Source organism: Meriones unguiculatus, chromosome 4, assembly GCF_030254825.1.
Source record: "Meriones unguiculatus strain TT.TT164.6M chromosome 4, Bangor_MerUng_6.1, whole genome shotgun sequence".
Classification (NCBI taxonomy): Eukaryota; Metazoa; Chordata; class Mammalia; order Rodentia; family Muridae; genus Meriones; species Meriones unguiculatus.
The window spans coordinates 69,598,835-69,621,640 of record NC_083352.1 but is presented as its reverse complement, the minus strand read 5'-3'; the positions used below and the strand labels follow the sequence as shown (position 1 = coordinate 69,621,640).

The 22,806-nt window shown below is 46.1% G+C and overlaps 1 protein-coding gene across 21 annotated transcripts in view; it reads left to right on the top strand.

The window, feature by feature from the left end:
• Camk2g (calcium/calmodulin dependent protein kinase II gamma) overlaps positions 1-22,806 on the top strand; it is a 57,230-nt gene that overhangs the window by 6,594 nt on the left and 27,830 nt on the right. For all 21 annotated transcript variants that reach the window (XM_060382076.1, XM_060382080.1, XM_021642959.2 and 18 more), the window contains exons 3-10: positions 7,971-8,030; positions 15,703-15,757; positions 16,614-16,679; positions 19,820-19,892; positions 20,033-20,135; positions 20,567-20,650; positions 21,094-21,188; positions 21,819-21,941. In XM_060382076.1, coding sequence (XP_060238059.1) covers positions 7,971-8,030; positions 15,703-15,757; positions 16,614-16,679; positions 19,820-19,892; positions 20,033-20,135; positions 20,567-20,650; positions 21,094-21,188; positions 21,819-21,941 — 659 coding nt within the window. The remainder of the gene's footprint in view (positions 1-7,970; positions 8,031-15,702; positions 15,758-16,613; positions 16,680-19,819; positions 19,893-20,032; positions 20,136-20,566; positions 20,651-21,093; positions 21,189-21,818; positions 21,942-22,806) is intronic.

Sequence of the window (22,806 nt, the reverse complement as noted above, 5' to 3'; positions counted from 1 at the left end):
GCCTCTGTAGAGGCCCTTGTCACCTGCACATAGCCAGACAGATGTTTCCTTGTAGAAACCAAGGCATAAAAGATTTCTTCTGGGTTTGTTTTGGGTGTTAGATACATACACAGTTTTCCTGATTCTCAGACACCAGCTTGCTCAGACAGTATGGCCTTGAGTCCCCTTGGGCTTTTTCTCCTGCTCTTGCTTTCTCTCTTTCTTTTAAGACAGGTCTCATTAGCCCATGCTGGCCTCAGACTCACTATGTAGCTAAGGATGACCTGGAACTCCTGATCTTCCTGCCTCCACCTCCTAAGTGCTAGGGTTATATTCTGTTAAACACAGGTGCTTGTCCTTTGTTCTGTAATGAATTTTGGTGTCATCCCATAGCTCTTCATCCAGCACCCTAGATAATTCTAAGCCCAACAAAACAAACCTCTCCTTATTGCCTCAATCTTCTGTACCCACTTTTTTTTTTGGGGGGGGAGATTCTGGTGAGGGCATTTTTAGCCACTCCCCACACACATACATCATCTCTGTTTCCTGGGCCCTCTCACCATCAGCAACAGAAGATTCCCATCTGCTCCCCTCTTTTCTCCTCCCTCTCTTTACCCTCCCCCTCTCTTGCTGCTGCCCTGGGAGGAGCTATTTTTAGGGGCTGCTCCCTGGGATGTTTTACTTGGGGCTGGTTACCATGAAGGAAATGTCACCAAAACATGGGCAAAGGAGAGGGGCACCCACTAGGGTCATGGAGCTGACCCCATTTTGACCCTTAAAAGTAACCAGAGTATCCACAGGCAGAACCTTGCCTTCTTGGGGCTTGTTAGTGACCCCATGGGGATTTTCTCCATCAAGGCTGACTTGGGGTTTGAACTTTAGGGCACGTCTTGGCGCCTCTTGCCTTTCCCTCCTTAGTTGGCCTTTCCATGTCTTGAAAGCCAGAGGCCACAGTGAGGCTCAGGACTTTCTGTTGCCTGATTGGAACTGTTCAAGTTAAAAGTTGAAGACAGAATATTTGTATGTGTGCTATGTAAGGGACAGAGCCTTGGGTAACATGGGCATATTTCAGGTCCTGGTCCCCTGTATTCATAACCATTAGCTAGATCCAGGTTTATGGATGAATTAGAAGACTCTTTGCTTACTTGGTAGATGTACTTTGCCCTATTTATTTATTTATTTGGTTTTTCAAGACAGAGTTTCTCTGTGTAACCTTGGTTGTTCTGTACTCATTTTGTAGACCAGGCTGGCTTCGAATTCACAGAGATCTGCCTGCTTCTGCTTCTCTGAGTACTGGGATTATAGGTGTGCAACCACCATGCCCAGCTTCCAACTTTGCCTTTAATTGGAGATTCTTTGCACCTTTAAAGAGGAAGGGATTTGGCGCCATGGTGTCATGGGGAGGTCAGTGGGATTGTGGCTTGAGTTTCTCACTTGTTGGTGCCTAAGTGTTGAGGTTGTGTATAAGCGCAGGGGAAGGTGGATTGTGACACGAAAGCACTGTGTTGCCTTGTTTCTGCTCCTCAGAGTGATGCCCAAGGAGTCAAAGCAGGGTGTCAGCTGTTTGTGAAGGGCACTCAGGTGGGGGCACTCAGGAGGACAGCTAGATGAGACCACCTCCATCTCTTGTCAGAAATCAGTGAGTCTGCTGGGAGCTTCTCACAGCTGATGTTGAGGTCACAGGCACAGATGTGCAGAGGGAAAGATGTCTTTGAGATTGGAACTCAGGAAGAGTCTTTATAGCCGCAATGTGACTGTGTCTTTTCCTATTTACAAAAGGCTGTATGTTTATGTGACAACAGACCTCTTACTTGAAGCTGCTGCTGGCTTTTGTGGTTTTAGAGAAACATTGCTAAATCAGTGTACAGGTCCTTGGCAGGAGACATGGAGAATCAGTGGCCAGTGTTTGTGGTCCTCCAGTGCTGAAGAATGAAGGCAGATGTATATGGGTAGGCTTCTGTTGGGCTGGAAGGAAGAGACAGTTCTAGGTTTCTGTGTGCCCCTTGCTGTATGCTGTTGAAGTTACTTTGCCCTCTGATAACTCATTTGTGCTTCCCTTGCTATATCTGGTCACTCCTCACTGCCCTACCTGTGAAATTGTGGTGTCCTAGACCAGGTCCTGAAACCCCGGGGCCGAAGCCTGGCTCTCACGAGGTAGATGGCTGGGGAAAAGCCCAAGCAGGGCCAGGAGGGCTGGAACAGGCTCCTAATAAGGCTGCTTCTGCTTTCTGATCCTGATGCCACCTCTTGCTCTTAAGGGGGAAAACTTTGCAGGAGTGCACCTCTGCCTATGGTTGTAGCTAGGCTGAAGGACTGCAGGGTGGGTCTCCATGGCAATAGCACACAGGCGGGCAGGAAGTGGCCCTGTGCAAAGCAGGAAGTGGCTGTTCTTAAACAGGAAGGGGGCTGGGCTGTGGGGTGGGAGGAGCCCTACAGAAAGGTGGGTAAGAGGAGGCTGGCTTTGTGGCAAGAGTACCTGCTGGTTTGTGCTTACCCTGAGATGCCAAGCCTAAGCCTAGTTCCACCACCATGGACTGAACAAGCTCAATGGCTTCACCCCTTTTTAGTGTTAAGAATGCTGTGTTCAAGAAAGGTACTCTACAATCACTTCCTGTTCCTGCTAGAGTAGAACACTTTTTTTCTCACCAGTCCTGAGGAGGCTGTAGAGCAGGAGGTATGGGGAGAGAGATAACTACTGGAGAGGTTAGGCTATGCATGGTGTAAGAGAGTGTGGTAGGCAGAAACCACATGGTTCACTGAGCAGAGAGCTTTGGGATGGCAGAATGCCATAGCAAGACCGGGGAAGAGGAGGTATCTTGTGGTCAAGCACTCCCTGGGCTGACGCTGTGTCTGAGTGCACCTCTTGCTTGCTTTCTTCTGCAGGCTGTAGACATGCACAGGTTTCACCTCTGGATCGCAACGGAGGATCTCACAGGAACCTTAAGAACAAGTCAGGGCTTCAGTTGTTGCATTTAGATTCAGTGTCTGTCCAGGGTTGGGGAGGGAGGGAAGGTACTCTCTCTCTGGCAGTATGTATGAGCACACAGTTAGAAATGATGGCTCAGTAGTGAAAGTGCTTGCCGTGGAAGTGTGAGGACCAGAGTTTGGATCTCCAAGAACTCTTGTAAATTCTGAGTTGTCATGGTGACCTGCCTGTAGTTCTAGCCTCGGAAGACAGAGATAGGGAACTCCCAGAACAAGCTGGCTAGCAGACCCATAACCTTTGGAAGATTTGATTGTGAGATCCTACTTTAGTAAGTAAAAAGAAAGTGTAACCATAGTGGTGCATGCCTTTAATCCCACGGTTCTGAGTTTGAGGCCAGCCTGGTCTACAGAGTGAGTTCCAGGAAGGCCAGGACTACAAAGAGAATCTTTGTGTATGTGTGTGTTTGTGTATGTGCGTGGGGGGCTGATTTAACCTTAGGCCTTCATATGCATGTTCACACATAACCGTATACATGCAAAAATGGACAAAGAGAAAAGAAAAGCCATTTGCACATGTCAGTACAAGAGACCTTTTCCTTTTTATCACCAGACAGTTGAAAATGGTATGCTAAGTATTATACCATATTACCTCATTTAAACTTCAGGTATTGCTGTTTCTTTCTGGAAGTATGAAACTACAGACTGAGGTTGTGGCTCAATTGAGAGGGTGCATAAGGAGCAAGTAGCAGGTCCTAGGTTAGATCACAGGCACATAAATGAGGTGTGGAGGTACTTACAATGCCGGTACTTATAATGCCAGTACTTAAGAGGCAGGAATAGGGGTATCAGAAGTTCAAGGACATTTTTGGTTACATATTAAATTCAAGGACAGCCTGTCTCACCATAAATAAATGGATGGATGGATGGGTAGGTGGATGGATGAAACTCCTTCAGAAAGTAAGTGACTGGTTTGCTTCCTTCGGGTCTTAATCAGATGTCATTTCCTTGCTGAGGCTTCCCCTGCGTATTTTACTTAAACTTAGCACTTTCTTCCTGCCCTGCGTTGTCTGCCTAGTGCTAACTTCAGCATCTAATGAGCTTCTTGAGTCTGTGTCCCCTACCACCATTTCCTGCCCCATAGAATGGGAACTCCATGAGGGTAGGGATTTTTGGCCGGTTTATTCATCGTTTTCCTGAATTCAGAGCAATGCCTCTAGGAGTGAAGGACTCAATAACTACTTTTTGAAGGTATGAATGAGGCTCAGGCACATTTAATAATTTGGTGGAGTGTCCGCCCTTCCAAAACTAATGTGCTCTAGCTTGTGGCTTAAACTCAGAGCACAGTTCTGGGGTTCCAAGAAGACATAAGCCTTGCCAAGAGAATAAGGCTTGGCCCCTTGGAGTTGACTAAGTGGAAAGATGAGTTCTCTGGACCTTCGGCAAGCCCCTTCAAGAGCTGAGAGCCTCCTGTCTTCTTCTCTCTGCTCTGAGTCACTGGTAAAACCCGTCCTTACTTTTAGTGCTGCCACTATTGTAGGGCTGTAACCATTAGCCCGTAAGAGACTTAAGAGAGGAGATAAACGTTAATCTTCTGGGCCTTCTCTCAGCTGCCACCTCCACATTGCAAGATGCTGTTCTCTCACACCTGCCCAGGAGCCATGGGTCAAGGGGTGGTGAGGTAAGTGGTCAGAGATAGTGTGGGTAGATCTGCAGCTGGCAGGGCTGGCTTGCTTGATTCCTTGGTCTCAAGACCAGGGCTGGGAGAAAATGTTGATCTGTCCTGTCATATGGCCAGATATGGGAGGAGCAAGCCCAACACTCCCATCAAGCAGGTTTATGGTTGCTTCCTTGAGTGTTTCAGTTTGTTGAAGTCTGCAGCCATGTTGTTCTACCTGGCCAAGGGATACCAGGACATGTTGGGAATTATCCAAGGGTTCTCTCTGGCCAAACCCTGGTCATTGATCATGCTGAATGAAGGTGGGAAGAGAGGCTGGACCCAGCTCTTGGGCTGCTGGGACAGATTGGCTGAGTAGCAGGAACTAATCTCTGACTGCCCCACCTCGTTTAACAACGTGGAGCTGTTGCTAGAGGGAAGGTTAGGATAAAGCTGAGAATGACTGGAAAACACTGTAAGGGAATTCCTTCTAGTCTGTCTTCTTTGTAGTGTCTCACAGTAACAAGTCAGCATTGAATCCTTTTCTCTTGTTGAACCTTAAGTTACTTCTCTGGACCTTAGTTTTACCATCTGTAAAATTGTAGTAACCAAGTTGGGCACGGTGGCACAAGCCTTTGATCCCAGTACTTGGGAGGCAGAGGCAGGCAGATCTCTGATTACAGGCTAGGCTGGTGTGCAGAGTGAGTTCAAGGACAACCAGGGCCACACAGAAAAACAAACAAACAAACAAAACCAAACAAACAAGAACTAATCATACCTCCTTCTTGATAAGATCATTGAGGGGGTCACTTTAAGGAGACTAGAGGGCAGATGGGGAGGAACTGTCAATCGAGGCAGGAGGGCTGTGGGTGGGACTCAGTTGGTACAGTTCTTCCAGCGTGTATGAAGCCGTGAGTTCAATCCCCAGGGCTGCATAAGCCCTACATGGTCATGTGCAGCTGTAATAGCACTCAAGAGGTAGAGGCATGAGGATAAGGAGTTAAAGGTCTCCGTCTTCAGCTCCTTAGGGAGCTTGAGGCCAGCCTGGGCTACATAAGGCTCTGTCGTAAAAAGAGGAAGAGGGGAGGAATTGCTTATCCTGGAGAGTTAGATTGGATTGGATTCTGTACCTCAAACTCTGGGAGTCTTCAGTTGCTATTTCCACTTTTCTTCCTTCTGTCATGGCAGAGCAGTTGGCGAATGAGTGCTCTGAGCCATAACCACCTTTCATCAGCTTTCTGACTGTATTACCTTGGGCAGGTTACTTCTGTTTTTAAGCCTCAGTTTCCGTATTTAGGTAATGGAGCAAAAACAGAGCCCTGTGTCACAGAGTTTCTGGATGAACTATTGAGAATCCCTGACTCTGCCGGGCATTCAGTAAAGCTTAGCGAGTGGTAGTTACTGCTACTGCTGTTCCGGTTAAGCTCTGCTGAGCCCTGTATGCATGAAGACCTCCAGCAAGTACAGCTTAAAACCCTGAACCCTCTTTGAAGAGCTTATGACCAGAAGATAGCAGTTTTAAGATATGAGGAGTCTGAGAATACAGTGGGAGAATGGGGAGATAGTTATAAGAGGGGAAATCACATCCTGCCAAGAAGAGTGGGGAGGGTTTTATGAAAGTCGTGACTTTGGCCAAATTCTATCAGGTGGAGGTAGGGGGCTTTGAGACCTTCTTGCTGTGGGCATCACTCTCTGCTTCCTGGAGCTCTGTCTTCTCTGGAAGGAATCAGCTCCCTTGGATCTGAAGACTCAATAGATTCTGATTGTTTCCTTGAAACAGTAATCCTAGGTCTGAGTGCAGAAAAGCTAAGTTCCAAAGTAGTGGGTAGCCAAGAGTATCCCAAAGAGGAGCAGGATTTGTGTCCTTGCTTCTCATTCTGTAAAATGGGCATCGTAATTATGCCAATTTTCAATGGCTGTATTATTTTGGGTAAAAGAAAGCATGTCTCACTTGTATAGCAAACCTTTAATCAAGTTCACCTATCATTGCTATTGTTTTATTTACTTTAAAATATTTTCATTACACTTATGTGTGTGCACAGACGTGTGCATATGCCATAGCATATGGGTGTGATTATGGGTAAGGGAATAACTGTGGCAGTTGGTTCTCTCCCTCTACTGTGTGGGTTTCAGGGACCCAGCTCAGTTCATCAAGCTTGGTGGCAGGAGCTTTTGAATCCTCTCACTGACCGTATAATTGGTATTATTTTAACTCATCATTACCTTGATCACCCACATCATCACTGTCAGCATCACTGTTTTAGGGTTGTCATAGAGAATCCATGTGGAACCAGTGTGCTGACTGCTGTGTCCAGACTCAGTGCAAGTCAGCTTAGCTTTCCTGTATCCAGTTGCAGTCACATATGATCAGCTATGATCTGAAGTTCTGCAAGGTTCCAGAAATAAGCAACTAATAAAACTTAAACTGCATGTTGTCTGAGTAACATGATAAAACTTCTTGCCATCCTGCTGCATCCCACTCAGGACATGACTCATCCACATATCCACACAGCATACGTTGCTCGCCTGTTAGTCACTTAGTGGCTACTTAGTGGCCTTCTTGGTTATCAGATTGATCAGGAGTACCTTGGTGCTTCCCCCTTTTGCTTCTTGCACTTCTGCCTCCGCCTCTGAAGTACTGGGATTATAGGTGTGCATGAACACCTGCTTTGGTTGTGGGTTTTGTGTATTTTTATAATACTAAGGGTTGAACCCAGGATCTTGTACATACTTGGACAAGTTCTGTATCAATGAGCTGTATCCCCTAGTCCTTGAGTTTTGAGACATTGTCTCAATATGCAGCCTAGGCTGGCCTTGAACTCCTCCTGCCTTTACTTCCTGAGCACAGAAAAGACAGACATGGGTTACCATACCTGCATTTACAGTGCTTTTATGTAGTGTTTGGTACTATCTGGAATTTCATACATATCAGCTGAGGGTATAGATGAGGGAGGTCAGTTGTTACTCATAAAAGAACTCACTATGTAGACTAGGCTGGCCTCAGACTCCGAATCTGCCTGCTTCTGTTTCCCAAATGCTGAGATTAAAGGCGTGTGCTACCCCCACCTCCACTCCCACCCCCTGATTCTTAACACCCCAGCTCAGTGAAATATCTGTGGTAGAGGAAGAAGATCAAGGTTTAGCTAGAGACCTAGATTTAAATTGTAGTGTGCCCCTCACGGGTTTAAGGTGTCTACCCTCTCCAGTCTTGTTTCCTCATCAGGAAAGGGCAGGCACAACAACTTTCTACAGATTTGCTGTGTTACAGATTTGCTACAGATGTGCAGTGTTAACTTAGCAAATTGCCAAAAATGCCTAGATGTTGCCCAAGAATTAAAGAAATATGAGTGGACAGGCAACCAGAGCTAGAATGGATGGCCGATGACTTTTGTTTTCTTTTGTCTCCATTTAGATCATCAGAAACTAGAACGAGAGGCCCGGATATGCCGACTTCTGAAACATCCAAACATTGGTGAGTGTCCGGCAGAGTCTGAGTGTATCACAGAAGGCAGGGAGGACAGAGACTGGCTTTGCATGTGTGGGTTACCTATGGTCTTGGAGCTTCACCTGTTGTCTTTTCTTGCTCAAGTAGGATGGCAGCTGTGTGTCAGAATTCTAGGGCTTTCTTGTTTAGAGACCTGAATGTCTCCTTGGCTATGGTGCCATCTCAGGGCTGAGATGTGAGGCTTTTGAATATGTTTCAGACTCTCTTTCTCCTTCTGTTTTTGGGCTGAAATCCAGAGTCCTCAGTGTGTGAGGTTCCGGACTACCAGTCTGCCAGCGTCCCTCAACAGAGGCCATCCATAGCCTCCATGAAAGGCTCAGCATTTTGTTCCTGAACCTAAAAGAGTTTTGTCCCTGTCGCAGTGTCCTGCACACTCTGGGGGTTTCCATGGCACTTCTGTTTATGTTCCACAGAGCCAGGAAAGCAAACTGCCTGTCTGCCTGGCTTCTCTGGAGAAGGAATGGCAAGGGCTGCTTAGATGAGGAAGGAGAAACACTTGAGAGGCTCTCTCCCCACTCCCACCCTGACTGGGGTACAAGAGCACATTGTTGGTTGTTCTAAAGCCTGAGGAGCCTCGCCTACCATAGCCCACTCTGGCTCAGTTTTACATTGTTCGGCTGAAATGGTCTTTGCCAAAAGTGTTGGCCCTGTTCTGCTGCTCCTCACAGAAGGGACAGAATCTGGGCTGACTGCAGTGTTTGAGCAGAAACCCCAGTGTTGACTTGGAGCAGGGAGCATCTCCTAGGTTTTCCTGAAATCCCTGAGTCATCACAAAAGATAACACGTGTTCTCCTCAGGCATGGCCTAAATATCAAGGCTCCCACAGTGCCCCGGAGGCTTCCTGCTTAGCTCTAGGGCTGAGAGTCAACTTGCTGAAGAAGCGTGATGTTGCCTCTAGAGCTACCCAACCTCTGGCTTCCCAGATCTCAGGGCTCAGTGTGAGCATTTATGTGGAGGAGCTGAGGTCCAGCTGCAGCCCACTGAGAGAGGAACAACCCTGAGGTAACAAGAACTCCAACCATGCAGGGCTTTATAGATCACAATCAGCAACTTGGATTACACCTGAATCGGATTGCCATAGCCAGGGTTCTGCTTTGCCTGGTGCAGTGTTCCACAGCACCAGCATCCCTTAGCCAGGGACTCTTGTTGGCCTTAGAGCTGCTGGGGTTCCTGTGTTGCTTCTGAGGTTAGACTCGTCCCCTGAAAAATACAGTGGAGAACAGTATGTTGCTATGGATAGAAGGCAAAAGAGGGAAGAACCCTAGAACAACAGTCACAAAATAAGGCATGTTCAGTCACAAAATTTGGCTAGTTCAATTATATAAAAGTATTTTTGTTATTTGATTATTTAAAAATTATATTCTACATTTTGGAAAAAAATTATTTCTTTGCCTTTTGAACCAACAGGCCTGACTTTAAAGCTACCTACTGCCCACCTTTGGGAGAGGTGGCATACACTTTTAATCCCAGTACTTAGGAGGCAGAGGCAAGCAGATCTCTATGAATGGTGGCATAGATCCACTGCTCTTAAAAATGAGTTCCAGGCCTGCAGAGCTATGTAGTAAGACCCTGTCTTAAAATGAAACAAAAACACCAATAAAGCTACCTACTAGCTCAGGCAATAACTTGAGTTTGTGTTTCTTGTGATCAACTCAGATAGCAATGATGAATGGAGACCAGAGAGGCTGGGGTTCAATGAGAGAGGAGGCTGACTTACCTCTCCTTCATCTGTGACATGTGGGGTTGATCATGAAAAGTTGAGGATACAATAATGACAATTGAGAAATCAACAAGTAGGGCAAAAGTAGGGTCCTAGCCTAAAAGACTTTCTAGCCTTCCTTTCATTATTTATAGGAATAAGTTTATCTAGTCTGTGACCTCTCACTTTATGTGGTTTGGTACCCTTTCTCCTGTGCACTTAGCTCAGAATAAAGGCCGAGGGAGGAGCCGTATACCCTGTGAGTCTGCACCGCTGGCAAGGTGTAAAGCGGAGGAAAAGCAAGCATAGTATGTTCACTCCAGTACCAGATTGGCAAAAACTGTGCCTCTATTTTATGATGCTCAGTGTCCTGAGGGATGTGTTGGTCTAATGACCAATTTCAGGGTTAAGAGTAGGCAGATTGAAGAGCAAGCCAGGACTGTTCTGAGAGCATTGTCTGGCTGAACTCTCTTCTGGTGGGAACCAGGACTTCTGGAGATGTGGCTGAGCAGGAGGCAGGGGTTGCCATGGATCCCAATCTGGCTTGTGGCTAGAGAGGAGACCAATTGTGCCTTTAATTCACTGTTTTTTCTCTCTGCTGCTTCGTCCTTTAAAGCTATGGCCCTTTGGTTGTGGCCTTTTAAGTCACATGCCGAAGGGAGACAAGCAGACCACCCGGTGGCCATGCCGATTGAAAAGAATGGAGAGCAGGTTTTCAGGCCTGCTGAAACGCATAAGTATTCGGTGTAAGGAGCCAGGTGGTTCCAGTTTTTCCCCTAGTACATATTCTGTGTCGCGTTAAGGACCTGTTGAAAGAGTGAACCTTAGTGTAAACCGTAGGTTTACATGATGTATCATTGTAGGTCCATCAGCTATAACAAATCCTGGTGTGGGATGTTCATAGTGGAGAATCTGTACATGGGAGTCAGGAGGGTATGAACCTTCTGTTCAGTTTTGCTGTGAACCCAACACTGTTATAAAACATAGAGTTAATTAAAAACAGGCAAACATAATGCCTGTTGGGGGTAGGGTACACTGTTGAACTCAGAAAGTGGGAGCGTGGCCGGCTGGCTGTGGGGAGTTAAGCGGAGGAGTTGGATAGTGCTGATAGTCTGAAGTCTGAATGGAGTGCGTGCTACCTGTGATCTGTTTGCTCTCTGCTCTAAGTTCCTCTAATGAATAGACTGTGTTTTCTTTATGCTGAGCTGCTCCAGCAGTTTCAATCACAGGCCAGCGTTTGTGGTTTAAAGCAGCACTTCTCAAACTCTCAGGTGCTTATGAATCAGCCAGGGATCCTGTCAAAACTCAGATCCTGATTCAGTAGGTCTGTGGTGGTGGTGGGAAGCTGAGATTTCGATTAGCTTCAAGGTCTCCAGGTGATGTCAATGCTTTGTGGTCTGTAGTCCATCGGTTTGTGACCTTGCTTGCAGTCAGGTTCACTGGATTTGGATTTCTGAGTTTCTACTTAGAAGCTGTGACCCTAGCACAGTATTTAACCTGTATCTGCCTGCTTGCTTTGTCCTTTATGACCCTTCATGGAGTCAGCAGAGGGTTCTGAAAGAGCATAAACATGAAAGTAGAGATTCTGAATCCCAGCTCCCCCACTCCCTGCCCCAGCTCAGCTAATGATAAATTATTCAAGCCTGGCTGCATTAAACCTTGGGCCCAGGACCCATTCAGCTGATAGTAAATGCAACAAAAACAGTTGCAAAGAAAAAACAACAACAACAAACATTGAGTTATGACTGAGCTTGTCCTAAAGCCTCCTAAGTTGGGAGGGCTGAGAGCTGCCACAGCTTGCCTTTGGGGGACAGACTTAGTTCTGTTTGAGATCCCATTCCCATTGCTTTATTATTAAGGACATTTAAAAAGCATGCCTGATTTTATTTTTAAATGTGTACGTTGTGTATGTGTGTGCACAAATGGGCAGGACGTGAATGCAGGTGCCCTCAGAAGCTTGAGGCATTGGATATCCGTGGAGATGGAGTTACAGGCAGTTGTGAGCTGCCCAGTGTATGTATGAGGACCAAACCAGGGCCCTCTTTAAGAGCGGTAAGCACTCTTTAACTGCTGAACCATCTCGCTATCCCTAGTTCAATAATTTTTAACAGATACTTTTTCAGTGTTGTTGTTGTTTTGAGAAAGACTTTTAAAGTAAAAACGCAGATTGCTGGTGGTTTTTGAAGAATTAGAAATAGCCATTCACAAAATTTGGGTTGTAGATTTATTTATTTATTTATTTATTTATTTATTTATTGGTCCATGAGAGTATAAAATGTTAAGTAAAACTTATTTAAGTCTGTCCTTTTCCCATTGATTTTAGAGGCTTATTTATTTATTTATTTATTTATGTTTATTGCTGAAGTGCAGTCATGATTTATGTTTTTCCCCCCAGATCTTCCTGTCTGTAGACTTGGTTCGGTCCTCTTGGGCAGGGCATCAGATGGCATTATTCAGTGTGTCCATAGTGCCACTTAAATAACTAGTTACGTATTTGTATAATTACTAGTAAAAGCCTGTCTTCTACATGGGGTAAGCTCGGTAGTGGCAGGGCCTAGATTCCTCTCTTCACAGCCATGTTTGTGTCTGCTTCAGGGTTGTCACCTAATGCATATATTGAACCAATTAGAATAGCTGGAGCTGGGCGGGAAAGAGTGGAGCATCCTTACCTGAGAGCATGAACAAAGTAGTTCTTTGTCCTGTGATATTAATATCCTGTGATATTAAGGATCTTGATGTTAGTTCGCCAAGTTAGTTGTTTCAAGTTCTGCTATGTAATGTGACTTTGAACTGTTAATTCTTTTGGAGCCTGTTCTCTCTCTCTTCAGGTGAGGATGGCATAAGTAGTTGTCTGACAGTTAAATCAAGAATTCAGCAGAGTATTTGCATAAAACACTTCATATGGGCTGGGATTGTAGCTCAGTTGGTACAGTGTTTGCCAGTCATGTACAAGACCCTGGGTTCAATTCCCAGCACTGCATAAATCAGCTTGGTGGTGCATGCCTATAATCCCAGCACTCAGGAGGTGGAGGAGGCAGGAGGATCAGAAGTTCAAGTTTATCCTCAGCCACGTAGTAAGTTCAAAGTCTGCCTCGCCTCGGTTACATGAGACACTGTCTCAAGAAAGTAACACGGTGGTTGACACATAGGAATAGCTTAATTAAATTTTAGTCATCTTAATTTTAATCATCACGATCAGCTGTGCTTAACGTAGCACAGTTAATTTTCCCTTCCTTGTCCTTAGTTTCCTGTTAATTTTCTTTACAAATTGAAACGAAAAAGAAAAAAATATAGCAGTTCTCATTCAGGGCCCCTTGTCTTGGCATGCCGGGTATCTTGCTTCCTGCTTACATCAGAACCTTTGGGGCTGGGTGGCCTGGAAGGATTAGTTTTCTGCTTCTCTGCTAATCCCCACCCACCTGCACTGTGTGTGTGGCCTTCCTCCAGAAGGGCAAAAGCCTGGTTGTCTGTGCATCTGGCCTTGTTCTTAGGTCTGCAGTGTTGGGGGTTGGGGAGTGAAGTATTGGGAGGAGGTTGTCCAGGTGAGGCCAACCTCAAGGCTCAAGGCCAAGCCCAGCAGGGTAGGGCACCTGGGCTCCCATTGGGAGTGGTTGTTATCTTCCTGCCTGCTATCCTGTCAGCTCAGCATCTTGCTGCTGTTAGTCAGCTCCCTAATGAAGCTGGTCTTTGGCTTCTGGGACAGCTGATTTCCAGGGGATTATTTGTATTACACACTTTAATGCTTTTTAATAGCAAAATTTTAATTAAATGGAAAGTCCTTTTGGAAGCAAGGGAGCAGCCGCAGCAGGACTCAGGATGAGGCACTGACTGAGACCAGAGAAGTGAAATGAGGAGGCAAGGGGAGTTCTTTGTGTAGCTTGACCAAGCCTAGGTTAGGAGGGTCGGAGGGCAGCAGCGGGTCTAACTATGGTTCCTTCCTTCCATCCTAGAAGCCGTCATCCACAGTCTAGAGAAGTGAGGAGGGTTGCAGAACCAGATAAGATCCACAGACAGGCAATGCAGTTGTTAGCCCTGGATCCATCCTCATTCCTGAAGTGAGGAGAAAGGGGGCTGTAGTGATGTCCAATACCTTGTGGCAGCTTCTGGTTTCCTCTCTTGTAGGGGACACAGGAAATGCATCAGCCTTTAGGAGATGCTTTGGCACTGGAAAAGGCAGCAGTCGGGCGTGCCAAGGAAGTGGCACCATGATTTTTTTCTGCCCAGGCACCTCACCAGTTGCGTTTGTGTCGGGCCATTCCTGAAATGCTCTGGAAGGTATTCCTGTAACTGCTGAGGATTGGAGCAGAGCTCAAAGATAAGGAGGGAGTCCTTTGAAACCAAAGGTTCCCTATTGGAAGCATTTGGGTGAGGGGAAGGATAAGAGCATCCACATAGGCACCAAAGCAAGTCCTGTTTGCATGAGAGTAATGCTCAGGGTTGGCTTTTGACTTAGGGTGGCTTTGTAGTCGGAGCTAGAGAGACTTCAGAAGACATCGCGTTGGTCTTTTGCCCAAGTTCTTTTGAGGCAGGCATTAAGAAGGGATTGTGCCTGCCAGCCTTCCCTTGCACTTGAGCTGCCTCTACCTGCTGCCCTCTTGGACATATCTGTAGTCCTGTTGTAGGTACATTTATAAGCACTCTCTCCTTGACTCTGCTGCTTTGCTGCCTCTGTGTAGGCTGACCCACATTTCTTAGAGGCTGTAATCGAGTGGACTATCTTTTGGTGTTTAAGACCCACCAGTTAGTAACCTTTGCCAAGAAGTGGAAGCCTGAGCCTCTATGGTTCTTTTCTGTAAAATGGAAGTATCAGTTACCCCAGGGTAGGGTAATAAACTCCTTGGACACTCTGTCCCCCCAAATGCCATCACCTAGCCTGGCACACTGTATTGTTTAAGACATGCGTGTAGAGTCAGTAGTGTATGACATACATCTAACCCAAGGCTGGCCCACGGTATATATACATTGACTAAACAGTTGTTATGACTGGGCATGTTGGTACATGCCCGTAGTCCTAGTATTCCAGACAGTAAGGTGGGGGGTTACCACCAGCTCCAGGCCATCTGGGCTACACAGCAGTACTCTATCTCAAAAATAAATAAAGCTAAGCATAGTGTTGTCCTGCTCCTTTAGTTCCAAAACCGGGAAGGCAGAGGCAGGCACATCTCAGTTAGCTTGAGACCACTGTAGTCTACATGACAAGCTCTAGGCCAGCTAGGGCTTTATAATGGAGCTCTGTCTCAAAAATAAGGGGTCTGAGTATATGGATGAGCAGAAAATGTGGCTCAGCAGGTAGAGTGATTGCCTACATAGGTGGAGTTCCAGATCCCCCGGCACCATATTAATTAGGCATGGTGGCATGTATCCATAATTCTAGTGCTGAGAGGCAGAGGCAGGAGGATCAGAAGTTTGAGATTGTCCTCAACCACATGTTGAATTTGAGGTTATATATGCAGACCATGTCTCAAAACAGTTACTGTGTTGGTTGCCTGAGCATGTGTGTTGCCTGCTCCACATGCCTTTTGGATGGGGTCTACCTTTTTCCCAAACCCTTTCATCCTCCTTCCATTTGTTCCTGAAAGAGCTCCTGGGCTTCCCTGTCTTGGCAGTGTGTAGTCCCGTTCCACACATCATGTCTTAGGTGCACCTTCTGTGGGACTGGCCCCTCTAGAAAGCTTCTTGCTTTTCTCCATCTGATTGTTTTCAGAGCCATGAAGCTTCTATCTCTTGCCTCAGTCTGTACTGGAAACCAAGCGCCAGTCTCTTGCTGTGGCTGTGTACCCACGGCCTGACTGGTACTAGGCACATTGCCACTTTTCTCTGCAGCATCTTCAGAAGCAATCCCTGTGAGGCTGACAGGATGGAGCTGGGTGGGGTTGCTACAGAGAATAGGATTTCTGAGTTCCTTTCTGCTAATCTCTGTTCCCATCTCCTCTCTTACAGTGCGTCTCCATGACAGTATTTCTGAAGAAGGGTTTCACTACCTCGTGTTTGACCTGTAAGTGCCACTTTCTGTGGGTATGGGGACCTTTCTCTCCAGCCAGCTAAAGCTGAAAGCTTGGGAAAGTCTAAACTGCATCTTCAGCCTCTGTTGAGGATTCCTCTCTATTGCCTGAGGAAAAGGACTCACAGAGTTTCTAGGGGGGTGAATGTGCCTGCCCAAAGGCCCGCCCCCTTCCCCAGCCGCCTCATTGTTCACTCACTGTCTCCTAGTACCTGCGCCCCACGATGACCTAGCTCCTTCCTTTCTGTTCTCTGCGTACTGTGTGCAGATGTGTGTTTCTTGCCGTGTTTTCCTTATTGGAGAAACAAAATAATGCCTCTTTACATGTCCTTAAAAATCCTAGGAAGTTGGAGGTAGCTTTTATGGGTCATGTACAGTGTTCCATTGGTCTCTCTTCTACTTTAGTTGTTCTTTAGTGTCTTAAGAATGACTCTTTACCTCCTGGAAAGAGGGCTTTCCAGTATTGTCATGGTTGAATTTCTGTACCTGTGGTCTCATTATTCTTCAACTTCAGCAGTAGGTATGCCCTTGCCTTGCCATATGATCATGTTCATATGACTTTTGTGGTAGTTAGAATGTTTTTTCTTAGATCCCTATGTCTTTATCACTTTCTGAGTGTTAGTGATTCTGTTAGGTTAAGGAAACAGAAGTGTCAAAAAGGGAAGAACCCATGTTAGCCCATGGAGAAGCTCTGTGCCGTTGAAGGGCTGAACATGTTCTGGGCTCCCAAAGTGCATGGGGAGTTGGAATGGCTCTAAAAGCTGTTTGCCTATATGATTCGGTTACCTGCTGGGTGCTGGAGTTGGCTGATGGACCCGCCTCCTCTGACCATTTCTCCTGTTGGTTACAGTGTTACTGGAGGGGAGTTGTTTGAAGACATTGTGGCCAGAGAGTACTACAGTGAAGCTGATGCCAGGTGAGAAATCCTCCATGTCTGAGTTGAAGCCCTTTGAGTTTAGGATTGAAATAAATCCTGGCTAGTTTTTTTGGGGGGTGGGGATTGTATTTTATTTGGATCATCTTTGGACTCTGGCCTGGACAAGAGTGTGTAAAAGTTGTGGTAGAGCTGCATTCTGTGCATAGTATCAGAAGGTGAAAATTCAGCATCCCCAGATTAATTTCTTTCAAAGCCTCTTTTAAGGTCTCCTTTTTCCTGTTACCTCAGAAATACCTTCTCCCCCTCTCCCCCCATTATTATGTGCTCACAAACATACGCAATGCCTCCTCTCTGCACATCTTCCTTCTTTTGACAAACTGTAGTGTGTACAAGGTTCTGACATAAGGGACTGGGGGATCAGAGAAAGCATCTTTTTTGTCCTGAAGGGTATGAAACTGGAGAGCTTCCTCAGGAGCCTTCAGCCTTTGTCACCTTGTCACTTTATCACTGTGACCAGTTCAGCATGGGGAAGTGTTCTCCGGTGCCATGGCTCATCCCCCGACTCTCCATCAAAGCTCTTGTATGACACAGCACAGTCCACCTGCATCTTGGCACACAGGTGCTAGTGTGGCCTGCCTTGCCTGCCTTAGCTATTCCTCTTTACAACCTACAGTTTATCTGGCTCGTGTGGTGGCTCAGGCCGCCTGTAGAGAGTGGAAGAGTGCGGCTTCCTCACGAATTTCTCAACCCTGAACAGCCGATGTTTGCTGATCAACTTCAGATGCCTCAGCCTGCGGAAAATTCTCAAGTGGAGAGATGAATTCCAGTGCCAGCAGGGGAGGACCAGGCTGTGGGTGGGAGGAGGCGGTGATAGCTCAGGGAGCTTGCGGGTGGGGGGACTGTACCAGTGGGCTTGGCCTGGCTCTGCTGGGACACTTCGCACTTTTGCCATTTTTGGCCAGAAGGCTCTCCCTGCTAGCCGGGCTCTGTTCTAATTATACATTTCTGTGGAGACTCGCCTCTGCAGCTCAGCCTTAAACCTCCTTTGGCAAACTCTTGGGCTCTATGCTGTAGGAGGCCCTGAGCCTATCTCCAGGTCTCATAACATCCATTGGCCCTTTGGCTCTCATAGGAGCCTCAGATTTTAGAGAAACAAAGTGCAGGTCAATTAGGCCAGCACACCTGGATGTCCTGCAGGTTTACCTTGCACACCTGCTGGAGGCTGCTGACTGGCCATGTACCAGCCTTCTTCAGCTTCAGTGGTACTGACCTTTAGCACAGATAATTTTTTTTGTTGTTATGAAGGTTTCTCCTATGCACAAAGATAACGTAAAAGCATCCCTGAGCAGTAGATTTCCCCTTTCCAAGTTGCGCCAACCAGAATTATTTCCAGACATTGCCAGATGTCTCTTGTAGGGCATACTCACCCATACTTGGAAACTATTGCTCTGGGTACTCATACCCGCTACCAGGATTTGGCTACAGAACTGGCAGGAGAGTGTGCAGGGTGGACAATCTACTCTTAAGAAACAGCAGCAGAGTGTGATTCTGAGCTAGGTTGTCTTTTCCCCTGCAGAATTACCAGAAATGCTTTGTAGACACCCTATTTAGAGCCCTCTTAAAGTGTTATTTCGGGAAGGAATCTATGTGCTTGTCTTGTCTCCCTACTAGGTGAGAAACTTTAGAGCAGTTAATATCTTAGGTAGTATAAGAAAACATCTAAGAGTCACTCAGTAAATGTTTGAGGAAGTGAAGGTATATGGTCTTCCTAGCTCACTTCCCAAGTTAACAGCATAAGCTTCTCCTCTAAGATTAAAGTTTGCTTATGAGGAAAGAGAATGATGGATGTTCTCACCTTCCTTAGGAACATTTAGCATCTTTCAATCTCTAGAGAACGAACGTTTTGGACCTTTGTAGTCAAAATAATCTGCAGTAGACATCTATTATAGTCTTCGCCCTAAGGCTTTGCCACTCTGGAAAACCCACATAAGTTTACCTTGGCCTCAGTTTCCTTTTCTGTGAAGTGCTGATGAGGAGAAAAAGAGAACTTTTAGCTGAGTGTCATGGCATAAATCCATACGTAATTCCAGCAGACGTGAGGCTGAGGTAGAAGGATCGTAAGTTTAAGGCCAGCCTGGATCACATAGCAGGTTGCAGGTCAGCTTATGCTACATAGCAGGAGAACTCTCCCTTGAAACAGGAGAAGGAAAGGAAGAAAGAATGGAAAAGGAACCTTTATACACTGTTGGTATTATAAATTAGTATAGCCGTTTTTGGAAAACAGTATGGATGTTTCTTAGAAAAACTAAAAATAGAACTACCATATGATCCAGCAATCCCACTACTGGGTAAATACCCAAAGGAATTAAAATCAGCATGTTAAAGAAATGTCTGCACACCCACGTTCTTTGCAGCATTATTCACAATAACCAAGATATGTAGACAACCTAAATGTCCATCAGCAGATGAATGGATTAAAAAAATAATCGTGTATACTATTGAGCCTTAAAAAGGCCAGGAAATTCTGTCATTTATGATAGGGATAGGTGGACCTGGAAGACATTCTGTTAAGTGAAACAAGCCAGTCACAGGAAGACAAATGCCATATGATCTTACTTATATGTAGAATCTAAAAAAGATGATCTTCTAGAGGTAAAGAAGAATGATGGTTAGCAGAAGCCAGAGTAGGTGGGAGGAGATAGGGAAAGGAGAGTTGGTGGTCAGATAGGAAGAATGGATTCCCATATCTTATTGCACAGCTGGTGGCTAGAGTTAGGGATGTTTTGTTTGGTGTGTTTGTTTGTGTTTTGAGACAGGGTTTCTTTTTGTAGCCCTGGCTGTCTTGGAACTTAGTCTGTAGATCAGGCTGGCCTCAACCTCAGCAGTCTGCCTGCCTCTGCCTCCCAAGTGCTAGGATTTAAGGCATGGTCTACCTATACCTGGCAATATTTTAAAACATATGAAAAAGGATTTTATATGTTCTCACTAGAAGGAATAAATACTTGAGGTGATATACATGTATCAGAATATTATATTGTCCTTCAGAAGTAGTTATTTTTCAATTAAAAATAAAAACAAAATAGGTTGAGCTAGATAATATTTAAGGCCTAGGGTTCTAGCTTCTTGTTCGGTGAGTGTGATTTATCCCTGCACTGGTATTTCTTGTGTTGCTCTTCCAGCCATTGTATACACCAGATCCTGGAGAGTGTTAACCACATCCACCAACATGACATTGTCCACCGAGACCTGAAGGTATTTAACCAGGCTGACTTTCTTTCCTTGCCTCCTGCTTATGACTTGTTGGCGCCATCTGGTGCTAGGTAGTGGTACTGTAGGCTCCCTCTGGGCTCCAGGGTGGGTACCTCATAAGGTTCTCCTTGTTTCTTCTACAGCCTGAGAACTTGCTGCTGGCAAGTAAATGCAAGGGAGCTGCAGTCAAGCTAGCTGATTTTGGCCTCGCTATCGAAGTGCAGGGAGAGCAGCAGGCTTGGTTTGGTAAGAGTGACCCTGTTTTCCGGGAATGCAGCCTCCGCCCTTCGTCCTTTTCCTGGTCTGCCTTCCTCTTCCAGAACTAGAAGTCAGGCCTTTAATGGTCCTGGCCTTTTCAGAAAGTGGAGGAGGGTGGGGGGCACAGAGGTCCCTCCTGGCCCTCATGACTCAGTACAGTGAGTCTGGTTGCTGTCAGCACTGCATTCTTGTTGCCTCTGGGGAGGTGTTTGAGTTCCTGGTAGGCATAAGTACTTGCCCTCTGGTTTAGATTCCAGAAGCTGCACGAAGCCCAGCCTATCATCTTTTGCAGCCTGGGTTCTGAGAGCTTCTACAGTAAAAGCAACAGGCCTTCGAAGGGCTTTGGAGGAAATTACAGACATGGACTTACTGAGAGAGAAACTGGGTTCAGTATGCCTCTACCCTCTCTTCTGCTACAGGTTTTGCTGGCACCCCAGGTTATTTGTCCCCTGAGGTCTTGAGGAAAGATCCTTATGGAAAACCTGTGGATATCTGGGCCTGCGGTAAGCCCATTCCATATCCCGAGCTTTCTGGTGTTATGGGCCCTCGGCTTTCTGTCATGACAAAAACAAAAAAACAAACAACAACAAAAAAAAAACCATTCCATTCCTTCATTCCTTCTGGGTTCCACAAGTGTGTGCTGTGTGTGAAATCATGGTGTTTGCTCTCATTCCCTTGGGAGGCTGTTCCCATGATGCCCTCCTCCAAGTAACTTTCTGAATTATGTTGCATCCTTCTTGGAGAAGGATTTACCCACGCCTTGAAGGATAGCTTGTACCTAAAGAAGTCTGTGACATAAGGAGTGAGGCACAGCATTGTCAGCTGGCATCCACCTCTAACTCTGGCCTGGCCTTGCTTTCTGAGTGGTTCTGAGCCCTGCATGGCCTTTCTTGGTTCCTCAGGGGTAGGTGACTGACCCCAGTGACCTGTGTGTTCTGTCTCGCAGGGGTCATCCTGTATATCCTCCTGGTGGGCTACCCTCCCTTCTGGGATGAGGATCAGCACAAGCTGTATCAGCAGATCAAAGCTGGAGCCTACGATGTAAGGATGGGTTTTCTGAGAACTGAGCAGGCACTCCTGGAAGGACAGATTCCCTGCCCCTAAGGGTCTGTCCAAGGGAGTGGCATTATTGTCGTTCAATAACAGGTGTCAGGGGACTTTGAGGACCCAAGGATGGGCATACAGGACTCAATTCTTGCCACCTTATTTACAGGGAACAGATTTTTCTTTTTTTAATCCTCCTTGTTAGCTATAAAATTAAGGAACTCATTGTAGTCCCTTGGTCTACTTCTGCAAAGAATAGGGAAACTACACGGAGTGTTATATCAAACAAGGAGAATTCTAGAGGCTCCCTCCACTGCTTTTGGTACCTTAGGCACATTGCAAAGCCCGTTTTCTTCTTAGTAGAAAGATAAAATTGAAGCAAAAATGTCGGAGTCCCCCATCCTTCACTGATATGATACATTGACACTCTAACCATTATTGTTTGTTCTCTCTTCCTTTCCAAGTCTTTAAGTTGACACAGATCCTGGAATATTCCCAGGAATATCCTCCAACTCCTGGGCACCACAGAATATCTCAATTATAGGAATTATAATGAAGACAGCCTACATTTCAGGGCAGCAGCCTCACAAATTTCCTGTCTTCTTTTTCCCTATTCCTGCTCCTCAGTTCCCATCACCAGAATGGGACACGGTCACTCCTGAAGCTAAGAACTTGATCAACCAGATGCTGACCATAAACCCAGCAAAGCGCATCACAGCTGACCAGGCTTTGAAGCACCCATGGGTCTGTGTAAGTGTCTTTGCCCCTGGTCTTGGAGATGGGGATGGTGGCTGTCGTGTACTCTTTTACACTCCTTGCACAAGGATTCATGGGGATGAGTGGAGTCTAAGGCCAATAAATGTCATCAGGGGTACTTGGGGCACAAAAGGTACTAAATGAGTCTTTACTTGTCTCTCTCACACTTCTTGTGAGGCTGTAATTTGGTTCTGTTCTTGAATTAGGACAGGTAGTTGATGGTGGAAAACAGCTGGAACCCTGTGTAAAGTCCCAAGCTTAGGATATACTTGGTTCTCAGCATTGACCAGGACCCAGTGAATAAACAGAAGAGGCTTCTGAAGTTTTGAAATATGTTCCTGAAGCTCAGTTGGGAAGCTCTTGGGCTGAGTTCCTAGGAACTCCTAGACTATCTGTGTAGGTCGATACACAGTTCTATCAAGCTGAAACCACTGTTTCCAGACAAAGAAAAGGGTCTCGTATGGTATAGCATCTTGCGTTTGTTTATTTGTCATTTTTTATGTTTATTGAATGCCTTTTTGCAGGTCACCAGTTCCTGGAGATGAATTGGGGCATGGTCTCTACCATGATCTGGGGAAGTAGGCATTCAAACAAGCAGCCATGCCTATGACCTGATAAACACACACATACACAGAATAAGAGATTCAGGGCTGTCTGCTGCCCCTGGTAGGCATTAGGGTCACAGAAGGTTTTGTGGAGAAGGTGATCTCTGTCTCGGTTCTTGGCAGATGACCCAGGGTCCCCTGTATGTTACCCTGCAGACAGCTTTACGTGGAGACAGAGAGGCCACAGGGAATGGTCACCTGTAAGGAATGTTGAGTAGTTTGATTTTCAGCGAGACCATGACTAGGAATGCAAA